This window comes from Silurus aristotelis, assembly GCF_946808225.1.
Source record: "Silurus aristotelis genome assembly, chromosome: 20".
NCBI lineage: Eukaryota > Metazoa > Chordata > Actinopteri > Siluriformes > Siluridae > Silurus > Silurus aristotelis.
The window spans coordinates 365,250-377,210 of NC_139593.1; the positions used below are offsets into that span (position 1 = coordinate 365,250).

The 11,961-nt window shown below is 42.9% G+C and overlaps 1 protein-coding gene across 5 annotated transcripts in view; it reads right to left on the minus strand.

The window, feature by feature from the left end:
- Positions 1–2,984, minus strand: part of LOC310715337 (acyl-CoA dehydrogenase family member 11) — a 17,679-nt gene extending 14,695 nt beyond the window's left edge. For 4 of the 5 annotated variants that reach the window (XM_083521707.1, XM_083521704.1, XM_083521706.1 and 1 more), the window contains exons 1-6: positions 2,671–2,984; positions 2,295–2,518; positions 1,656–1,755; positions 1,310–1,421; positions 1,049–1,191; positions 1–123 (exon numbers count right to left, since the gene is read on the minus strand). The exon at positions 1–123 is cut by the window's left edge and continues 27 nt beyond it. In XM_083521707.1, the coding sequence (XP_083377833.1) occupies positions 1–123; positions 1,049–1,191; positions 1,310–1,421; positions 1,656–1,755; positions 2,295–2,518; positions 2,671–2,952 (984 nt within the window). In that variant the 5' untranslated portion in view covers positions 2,953–2,984. The remainder of the gene's footprint in view (positions 124–1,048; positions 1,192–1,309; positions 1,422–1,655; positions 1,756–2,294; positions 2,519–2,670) is intronic. The other variant, XM_083521708.1, reaches the window with a different exon arrangement.
- Positions 2,985–11,961: the final 8,977 nt, after the last annotated feature.

Sequence of the window (11,961 nt, forward strand, 5' to 3'; positions counted from 1 at the left end):
CAGCTCCGCAGTGGGCATCTGCCGTGTGCCGAGTTTCTCCTTCAGCCTCTGGATCTCCACACCGTTGGTCCGACCCTCAGAGTCCCACACCTCGGCACAGAAGAGGGACACACCCACACTCCCCTGGGGGCAGAGCAACATATTATGGTATGCAGTTGGGAGTCTGTTGGCATAGTGACGGGTGTGTGTGTGTGTGTGTGTGTGTGTGTGTGTGTGTGTGTGAGTGTGTGTGTGAGTGCGTGTGTGTGTGTGTGTACCGGTATGGTGTTGCCATGGTAATCTGTGTGTGTGTGTGTGTGTGTGTGTGTGTGTGTGTGTGTGTGTGTGTGTGTGTGTGTGTGTTTACGTGTGTGTGTACCAGTATGGTTTTGCTATGGTGAACTGTGTGTGTGTGTGTGTGTGTGTGTGTGTGTGTGTGTGTGTGTGTGTGTACGTACACCGGTATGGTGTTGCCATGGTGATCTGTGTGGGTGTGTACCAGAATGGTGTTGCCATAGTGATCTGTGTGTGTGTGTGTGTGTGTGTGTGTGTGTGTGTGTGTGTGTGTGTGTGTGTGTGTGTGTGTGTGTGTGTGTGTACGTGTGTGTAGACCGGTATGATGTTGCCATGGTGAGCTCTGTGTGTGTGTGTGTGTGTGTGTGTGTGTGTGTGTGTGTGTGTGTGTGTGTGTGTGTGTGTGTGTGTGTACACCGGTATGATGTTGCCATGGTGAGCTCTGTGTGTGTGTGTGTGTGTGTGTGTGTGTGTGTGTGTGTGTGTGTGTGTGTGTGTGTGTGTGTGTGTGTGTGTGTGTACGTGTGTGTAGACCGGTATGATGTTGCCATGGTGAGCTCTGTGTGTGTGTGTGTGTGTGTGTGTGTGTGTGGGTGTGTGTGTGTGGGTGTGTGGGTGTGTGGGTGTGTGTGTGTGTGTGTGGGTGTGTGTGTGTGGGTGTGTGTGTGTGTGTGTGGGTGTGTGTGTGTGGGTGTGTGGGTGTGTGGGTGTGTGTGTGTGTGTGTGGGTGTGTGTGTGTGGGTGTGTGGGTGTGTGGGTGTGTGGGTGTGTGTACCGGTATGGTGTTGCCATAGTGATCTGTAATGCGTGCGAGGGTCAGTGTGATGTCAGCATCGGTTGCAGAAGTGAACCACTTGAAGCCATGCAGCCGGTACGAGCCGTCCTCCTGTGGATGAGCAACTGTCTCGGTCCCATTCGCTTCGGCAAGCACACACACACACACACACACACACACACACACACACATTTACAATAGTGTGAGTGTGAGAGTGTGTGTGTGTGTGAGTGTGAGTGTGTGTGTGTGTGTGTGTCGTACCAACGTCTGAGCCACCCTTTCTCTCGGTCATCCACTGCCCCGATGTCCAAAACTTTTTCTCATCTCGCGTGGTCAGACGCTCAAACACCTCTCTAACAGGCATGCCCAGAGACTACACACACAGGCCATAGTAAGTGCCCACTTACTTCCTTGTGTGTGTGTGTGTGTGTGTGTGTGTGTGTTACTTCTATGACTTGCCCAGAGACTACACACACACACACTCACATACACACACACTCTCACATTCATACACACACACACTAGCTGTAGTAAGTGCTCACTCACTTTCTTGTGTGTGTATGAATGTGAGAGTGTGTGTGTGTGTGTGTGTGTGTGTGTGTGTTACCTCAAGGACTTTGGCAGCTCCATCAGTCATGGCTAGTGGGCAGGTGTAGAGACCAGCAGAAGGTGCGTACAGGTACAACTTACTCATCTGATACACACGACTACACACACACACACACACACACACACACACACACACACCCGCACAAACACACTCACACACACACACACACACACACACACACACACACACACACACACACACACACCCCCGCACAAACACACTCACACACACACACACACACACACACACACACACACACACACACACACACACACACACACACACACATTTGCATTAGTGGAGTGTTGCATGTCGCATTAAAAACAGCAGTGTTGTTATTATAGAAGTGTTTGTGTGTGTGATACAAGTCAAGTCAAGTTTATTTGTATAGCGCTTTTCACAACAGACATTGTCTCAAAGCAGCTTTACAGAAAACAACAGTGAAGGTGAATGGTGTGCGTTTGTCCCTGATGAGCAGCCGTGGCGACAGTGGCAAGGAAAAACTCCCTTAGATGGTATGAGGAAGAAACCTTGAGAGGAACCAGACTCAAAAGAGGAACCCATCCTCATTTGGGTGTGTGTGTGTGTGTGTGTGTGTGTGTGTGTGTGTGTGTGTGTGTGTGAGATAAAGAACACCTCCACTCGCCCAGGCGTCGCTCGTATCCTGCAGCCACCAGGCCTTCCTGTGCAGAGATGTGTTTGAGACGTGTCCACGCCTCACAGGTGATGATGCGATCGACCCGCCGACCCCACGCATCGTACGGCTGCAGCCGCGGGGGATTCTGCTCACACTGGCGACCCAGATCATCAATCTCATCCACTACACGCTCACCAAACTCCAACAGCTCCTTCTGCACCTCCTGTTAAACACACACACTAGATATTCACTCAGCTGTGTGTGTGTGTGTGTGTGTGTGTGTATGTGTGTGTGTGTGTGTGTGTGTGTGTGTGTGTGTGTGTGTGTGTGTGTGTGTGTGTGTGTGTGTGTGTGTGTAACTAAGCTGTACATGACCTGCAGAGGCAGGTGTCTGCGCAGATATCCTCTAAGCAGTGCATCATGGGTAAACGGGTTCCTGAGCACAGGTCGCTCCTGGAAGAAGGTTCCGATGGTAGAGCGGGAGAACGGGGTGACAGGGTGTGTGTGAGTGTGTGTGTGCGGGGGTGTGTGAAGGTCCATCTCACTCCGAGACTGAATCTGTCCAACTGACATGCTGGAGGAAAAACAGCGCACATATCTACTGAGTACCTGCAAAAACAAGCAGTTACCACGGAAACACACCTGAGCAGCCATCATCGAGTCCTGAAACACACACACACACACATACACACACACACACACACACACACACACACAGAGAACATTTACACACAGTTATTAGGGTTAGATATAATCTGCAACTCTGCTGATGTAAGTGTTTTATAAGAGGCAAAGCAAAGTGTTTCAGCTGAACGTCTGAAGAAACAAAGTGTCCAGATGAGGCTTCCGGTTTTGGCGATGTGAGAGAGAGCAGCGGGGACGAGGACCTCCCAACCACACTCCTTTCAAACCTGTTAAAGTGTCTTCTTTTCTTTTATCTAATTGCTTAACAACATTAAATATAAGATCTACACTCAATTCGGGAAGAGAAATGAGCAACTTGAAGCAGAAGCAAGGTACTGCACCAGCAACACGTTCAGGTGCTACTTTAGCGGGCAAGTTAGCAATCATGGCGTCTAACGAAACCGCTAACAGCAAGGGTTCACCTGTTAAAGGCAACACGGATAATTTGTCGAAGAGTCAGCTAATCTCCGAACTGGCAAAACAACGGGCCAGTTTAAAAGAGGACATGGCAAGCTTGATTCAAGATTCAATCCAGCCGTTGCAAGCCTCACTTGACACGTTAAGGGAGACAGTAAGCTCGTTTCAGCATTGGCTCACGTCTACTGAAGTATTAGCTGGTGAAAACTTTGAAAGGCTGGTCGCAGCGGAAGCGACTATTAGCCTTGAAAACACAAAATTTATCTCTTCTTGACCAAATTGATGATCTTGAGAACAGATCCAGAAGGGCTAATCTGCGTATTATTAACATTCCGGAAGGCAGTGATCATGGAAAAGAACCCGTTAAATTCGTATCTGCGTTGCTTAAAGAAACTATGGAGAGCGTGTTTGACAGTCCTCCTGAACTTGAGCGTGCACATCGCGCGCTTCGCCCCAGACCGGGTGCAGGACAATCTCCAAGACCATTCATTGTCTGCTTCCACAGATTTCAGGAAAAGGAGAGGCACTGCACTGGGGCAGGCGACATGATATTAAATACAACGGAGTGTCACTGAGGCTGTACCCGGATCTGAGCGCAGCCTTAGCAAAGAAACGCGCTGGATTCAAGGATATTAAACAGTCCCTCTATGAGAAAGGCATAAAGTTTAAACTTCTGTATCCTGCCCGTCTCCGAGTAAAGTTCGGGGAAGAAACACACACCTTTGATTCACCTACGGCTGCTGAGACTTTTTACAGGCAACGCATTCATGCACAAGGTTAAAAACTGTCTTTGGCTAACAGGCTGCACTTTCTGCGACGGTGAATAATAACAGCAAAACACTCTGGGATGTGGTCATTTAAATCGCTAAGAAGAGACAGAATTTTTGCTTTTTTTCCTGTTTAATGCCTTGTAGTTTAAGCTGCACAATTCATTGTAGTGACGCTATGCTGTACTTCATGTATATATTAGTGGTTCGGGCTCCTCGAGTAGTTTAAGCGGTAGAGAACGGATAACTTGGAGCCCTGTGAGTTGAACCGGTTGCTGCTGCTTGTTTCAGTTGGGGAAACAAGCATAGGGAGTATTATGGGAGGTTTGGTTTAGCATTTTGTTTATTACAAGAAGTTTTGTTTTATGTTATGTCTTCAGAAGTTCTTAACAGTGAGGAAACTTGTATTGCTGATTGCATCTCTGTGCAGTTTTTGCCTGTTTCAATTTATATTTGCACATGGCTAATAAACCCGATTTAGCTAAATCTCCTGGGGGGTTGAAAGTTAGATTTGTTAGCTGGAATGTAAAAGGCCTAAATAGCCCAACCAAAAGGAGCAGGATTTTGGCATATTTAAGAAAATATGATAATATTTAAGAAAATTTAAGAAAATGAAATAATATTCCTACAGGAGACACACCTACGTATTAGCGATCAGTTTAGACTCAGGAAACCGTGGGTGGGACAGGTTTTTCACTCTAATTTTGACTCTAAGGCACGGGGCACTGCCATTTTGATACACAAAAACAATACATTAACGGTCTCTGCTTCTATTATGGATCCTCAGGGTAGATATGTTATATTCTCTGGGAGTTTGTATCATGTTCCTGTCTTATTAGTTAACGTATTTGCCCCCAACTGGGACGATGTAAGTTTTATTAATAAGCTTGTTTCTATTCTGCCAGATCTTAACTCCCATCGCATGATATTTGGTGGTGACTTGAATACTGTTATGGATCCACCCCTCGATCGTTCCAACCCCAGGTCATTATCCCGTTCTAAGATGGCCCAAGCCTTATCCACATTCTTTGATCAAGTGGGAGCCGTTGATCCGTGGCGATTTCTGTTTCCACGCAGCAAAGCATACTCCTATTTCTCACAAGTACACCACTCCTATTCAAGAATCGATTACTTCTTTATAGATAAATCTCTCCTTCCTTCTGTTGAACAAATTGATTATTTACCTATTGTGGAATCAGATCATGCTCCTGTGCAATTAGATCTCGTTTGCAATCTGAGGTACAACGAACGGCCTCTGTGGAGACTGAATACGTCCTTGTTATCAGACCCTGAATTTTGTACATTCGTAACTACGGCCATAGATTTCACAACTTCTTACTGCATAACAGATCAGAATCTATATCGGCATCTACATTGTGGGAAACACTGAAAGTAGTCATAAGGGGGGAAATAATCTCATATACTTCAACTCTAAATAAAAAGCGTAAACAAAAAATAGACAATTTAATTGACTCTATTAGGAGACTGGACCGCCTCTATTCTGTGTCTCCCTCACCAGAACTTTATAAGGAACAGTTGAGCCTTCAAGTCCAATATAAGCTGCTCTCAACAAATAAAACTGAATGGTGCTTGTTACGTGCTAGAGGGTATATATATGAACATGGGGAAAAGGCAGGTCGACTTTTAGCCTACCAATTAAAATCTAAAGCTGCCTCTCAAATTATACCTCGAATTCAAAACAATGATGAAGATTTAATCGTTAATCCCATTGAAATTAATAAAACATTAGGAACTACTTTTTAGATTTATATGCTTCTGAAAGCCCTACATTAAACTCTGGAATGCTGGAATTTTTGGACAGTATAGATATACCCACTCTTGATTCAGCAGAGAAAACATATTTGGAGGGAAACATACAAATGGAGGAAATTCTAAATGCTATTTCATTAATGCAGAACAAAAAAAACCCGTGGCCCAGATGGCTACCCTATAGATTTTACAAAAAATTTGCAACCAAATTAGCCCCTATTATTCTTGATATGTTTGAGGACTCTTTTGTAAGGGGATGCTTGCCGCAAACTTTGAATGAAGCAAACATAATTCTATTGTTAAAACCTGGCAAAGATCCCGTAAAATGTAACTCTTACAGGCCAATATCACTCCTTAACGCCGATACTAAAATCTTGTCAAAAATCCTTGCATTACGTTTAGATACAGTAATAGGGAATTTAATTTCTGGCGACCAAACGGGTTTTGTCAGAGGTCGTCATTCTTTTAGTAATATTTGGAGATTGCTGGGGGTAATCCACTCATCGAAACTTGCTCAGGGCTCTATACCCCAGGTTGTTATTTCACTAGATGCCGAAAAAGCATTTGACAGGGTTGAGTGGAAGTATTTATTCTCGGTGCTGGAAAGATTTGGCTTTGGAACATATTTTCTCTCACTGGTTAAGTTACTATACTTCTCTCCTGTGGCATCAATAATTACAAATGGGGTATGTTCAAAGTCTTTTCCTCTATCAAGGGGTACGAGACAAGGGTGCCCTCTTAGCCCTTTACTTTTTTACTTTAGCCATTGAACCCCTATCCATAGCGTTAAGATGCTCTAAGCATTTTACTGGCATTAGCAGTAAAAACATAGAACATAGAGTATCTTTGTATGCTGATGATATGTTGTTGTACCTTTCGGACCCGATTGTAGGTATTCCACAAGTAGTTAAGATTTTGGATCAATTTGGTGAATTCTCAGGTTATAGATTAAATTTCTCAAAAAGTGTTTGTTTCCCCGTGAACAGTAGGGGCCTCCAAATTTCAGGGAATGATTATACCGTTTCAGTTGTCTGTATCAGGTTTTAAATACTTAGGGATAAATATCTCACAGGTTTTTCCTTATCTTTACAAAGAAAACTTTGCTTATTTAATTGACAAGTTAAAACTTGATCTCAAAAAATGGAATCTGCTGTTTCTTTCTCTTGAAGGAAGAATTAATTGTGTAAAAATGAACATTCTACCGAGGCTCTTGTACTTGTTTCAGTGTGTCCCAGTCTTTTTACCTAAGTCCTTTTTTCAGAACTTAGACAGCCTAATCTCGTCATTTCTATGGGGTGGGTAAACACCTAGGATTCGAAAGGAATTCCTCCAAAGACAAAAAATTCAAGGGGGATTAGCCCTACCTAATTTCAGATACTATTATTGGGCTGCAAACATTTCAAAAGTACTCTATTGGCTTAAAGACCCCAATGATGTTTGGTGCATTTCAGAAGCGTGTTTTTGTACCTCTTCATCCCTCCCTGCTTTAGCTTTATCCAAACTGCCCCTTCGTATTTCAGCATATACGCTATGCCCAGTTGTAGCAAATACCCTCAGGATCTGGTTTCAATTCAGACAGTGTTTTGGTTTTGGAGACTTCTCCATAGCCGGCCCTATATGCAAGAACCACCTATTCCTTCCAGGTCAACTGGACTCAGTTTTCAGTCAATGGCAACATTCGGGTCTTGTCAGATTTAGTGATCTTTTTATAGATAATGTTTTTGCCTCGTTCTCAACTCTTTCTTCAAAATATGGTCTGCCAGGATCACACTTTTTTAGATATTTTCAAGTTCGTCATCTAATCCAAAGCCACTGTCCCACATATCCCTCCGTTCCTCCTAGTGCAGGAATGGATACAGTTCTAAATATTTCAATAAGTCAAGTCAAGTCAAGTCAAGTTTATTTGTATAGCGCTTTTCACAACAGACATTGTCTCAAAGCAGCTTTACAGAAAACAACAGTGAAGGTGAATGGTGTGCGTTTGTCCCTGATGAGCAGCCGTGGCGACAGTGGCAAGGAAAAACTCCCTTAGATGATATGAGGAAGAAACCTTGAGAGGAACCAGACTCAAAGGGGAACCCATCCTCATATGGGTGACATCAAAAGTTTGGTCATAAATCTTTCAACAATACAGAACAATTTGTGATCATCATAGATCCAGCATCAGCTTCTCCATGCCAGGGCCTTTAAACACTCGGCATCTACTTCTCCATGATCATCCATAGGTCCATAATCTTCACGAGGTGGGACGTGACTGGAGCTGGCCAAACCTCAGGAAGCCTCGGGATGGGGAGAGAAAGAGAAGCAGTGGAGAGGAATTAGCGTAGCTGCTGTTCATGATATTAACAGCACAAGTTGATAATGTGCATGTGATCAGATGTTCTGGAGCACAAGGTTGTGATGTGATGTGCGTGATGTGTGTTATGTGTAGGCTTTGCTAAAAAGATATGTTTTTAATCTACACTTAAACTGGGAGAGTGTATCTGAACCCCGAACACTGTCAGGAAGACTATTCCAGAGTTTAGGAGCTAAATGTGAAAATGCTCTACCGCCTTTAGTGGACTTTGCTATTCTAGGAACTACTAGAAGCCCAGAGTTTTGAGATCTCAGGGAGCGTGACGGATTGTAGCGTGTTAAGAGACTGGATAGATACATGGGAGCCAAACCATTTAGTGCTTTATAAGTGAGTAGCAGTAGTTTGTAGTCTATTCGAAACTTAATAGGAAGCCAATGTAGGGACGATAAGATTGGGGTTATATGATCGTATTTTCTTGACCTAGTAAGAACTCTTGCTGCGGCATTCTGAACTAACTGAAGCTTGTTTATTAATGATGCAGGACATCCACCTAGTAATGCATTACAGTAGTCTATTCTAGAGGTCATAAACGCATGGACGAGCTTCTCTGCATCAGATATAGATAACATATTTCTTAGCTTAGAAATATTTCTAAGGTGAAAGAAGGCTGTTTTTGTAACTTGATTGATGTGATTTTTAAAAGATAAGTTGCTGTCTAAAATAACTCCCAGGTCTTTTACCGTTGAACTAGTAGTTACAGAACAACCATCTAAATGCAGGCTGAGATGCTGGAGCTTCTGTGTACTATTTTTTGGGCCGATGAGCAAAATCTCCGTTTTATCAGGATTTAATAGCAGAAAGTTATGGGTCATCCAATCTCTTATTTCTTCAACACACTCAGTTATGCGAGCTAATTGAGCTGTATCGCCTGGTTTGGATGAAATATATAGCTGGGTATCATCAGCATAACAATGGAAGCTAATTCCATGCCTTCTAATAATATTTCCTAATGGAAGCATGTATATTGTAAAAAGCAGGGGTCCCAGAACTGACCCTTGTGGCACGCCATAATTTACTAGCATTATCCTGGATAGCTCTCCATTTAAATCTACGAAATGGTAACGATTGGACAGGTAGGATTTAAACCAGCTTAATGCCTGTCCCTGAATACCGATGTAATTCTGTAAGCGATCGAGGAGAAGATCATGATCTATAGTGTCGAACGCAGCACTAAGATCTAGTAAAACTAATAGGGAGATGTAGCCTTGGTCTGAAGCTAAAAACAGGTCGTTAGTGATTTTAACTAGAGCAGTTTCTGTGCTATGATGGGGCCTAAAACCTGACTGAAACTCTTCAAAGATATTGTTCTCCTGCAAGTGGTTACATAACTGGGCAGCGACAATCTTTTCTAAAATCTTAGACATAAATGGGAGATTTGAAATTGGTCTGTAATTCGATAGCGTGTTTGGATCCAGATTAGGTTTTTTAATGAGGGGCTTAATAACTGCTAACTTGAGGGATTTAGGGACATGACCTAACGATAGTGAGGAGTTAATAATATTTAAAAGAGGCTCACCAGCTGTATATAACACTTCCTTCAGTAGTTTAGTGGGAATTGGATCTAACTGACATGTTGTTGATTTAGCTTTCATAATAGCATCATACAGCTCTTCCTGTCCTATACATGTAAAACAGTGTAGTTGTGGGGTTGTAAGTACGATTGTGTCAGGAGATGCTGTCAGAGGTTGAACTGCCACAATTGTTTTTCGAATGTTATCTATTTTTTCAGTGAAGAAATTCATAAAGTCTTCACTACTAAACTGTGATGGAACACATTTTTCAGATCCCTGATTTGTTGTTAATTTAGCGACTGTACTGAAAAGGAACCTGGGATTGTTTTTGTTATTTTCTATGAGTTTGCTCAGGTGTTTAGCTCTAGCAGCTTTTAGCGCCTGTCTGTAGCTAAGCATACTGTCTTTATACGCAATTCTAAATACCTCCAATTTAGTTTTCCTCCATTTTCTCTCCAGATTACGTGTTGTTCTCTTTAGGGCATGCGTATGACTATTATACCAAGGTGCAGTTGCTTGTTCTCGAACCTTTTTTAACCGGATGGGGGCAACAGTGTCTAAAGTGCTAGTGAGGATAAGGTCTATGTTGTTCGCCATCTCATCAAGATGATCAGCATTTATGGGTTTAATGTGAAACTGAGATAAATCAGGCAGGTTATTTATGAATCTGTCCTTAGTGGTTGGAATAATAGTCCTACCAAGTCGATACCGTGGTGAAACACGGTTAATCTGCTCTACCGGTAGTGTGTACAGTAGGAGATAATGGTCTGTGATGTCATCATTCTGAGGTAAAATATTTATATCAGTGACGTCTGCTCCGTGGGATATTATTAAGTCTAGTGTGTGGTTAAAACGGTGGGTTGGTCTGGTGACGTTTTGTTTAACTCCAAAAGAGTTTAGTAAATCGACAAATGATAATCCTAGGGCATCGTTTTCATCATCTACATGAATATTAAAATCTCCTACAAGCAGCACTTTATCAAAGCTGATCAGGAGGTCTGAGAGAAAACACACTTGAAGGGAGTCATTTCCAAAGTGTATGACACTTTAATGTCAATAAAAAATATAGATCTGAACAAAATCCATGCGGAATGGAAAAGGGATTTGGGAGTGGAAATATCAGAGGAAACCTGGAAAAATGCATTATTCAGGGTGAATGGGACGACCTCCTGCACTCGTTTGGGCTTGATTCAGTTCAAGGTCCTTCACAGACTTCATTACAGCAAGGTTAAGCTGTCCAAAATATACACCAATGTAACTGACGCGTGTGAGCGTTGTCACTCTGCTGGGGCAGATTTGGCTCATATGTTTTGGACTTGCCCCAGACTGTTTGATTACTGGACAACTATATTTAAAATCTTGTCTGAGGTGTATATTAGGGATATTAAGCCTAGTTTTGAAATGGCAATTTTTGGAGTACCTGAGCAAGGTACAGTCATGCCCAGGAAGTGTCAGGATGCTTGTGCTTTTGCGTGTCTTCTGGCTCGGAGAAGAATATTGCTTGATTGGAAATCAAGTAAACCACCTTTAGTCTCACTCTGGCTTAAAGATTTGATGCTATTTTTGAAATTGGAAAAAATGTAATACTCACTCAGAGGGTCCACCAAACTTTTTTATTTAGTATGGACTCCATTGATCTCATATTTTGGAAAGGGTGCAGCTCTTCCCCCAAACTGAGTTGGAAGGCTTGTGCGCAGTAATAGCACAACAGTAACAGGTAACGCCGTCAGGTGCAATGGGCTAACAATGTTGTTTAGTATTTCCTCATTGTTTGTAATGTCATAACTGTGTTTTTGGTTTTTTTTTCACACACACCAATACGTGCACGCACGCACACACACACATACACACACACACACACAGATAAACCTGCCTGGTGTAAACAGAATCAGTGTGTTGCTGTTTAATTACAGCTTTAATTAGGTGTTTAATAATCTGATTAATCCACTGTGAGAGAGAGAGAGAGAGAGAGTGTGTGTGTGTGTGTGTGTGTGTGTGAGAGAGAGAGAGAGTGAGAGTGTGTGTGTGTGTGTGTGTGTGTCTGTATGTGTGTGTGTGTGAGAGAGAGAGAGTGAGAGTGTGTGTGTGTGTGTGTGTGTGTGTGTGTGTGTGTGAGAGAGAGAGAGAGAGAGAGAGAGAGAGAGAGAGAGAGAGAGAGTGT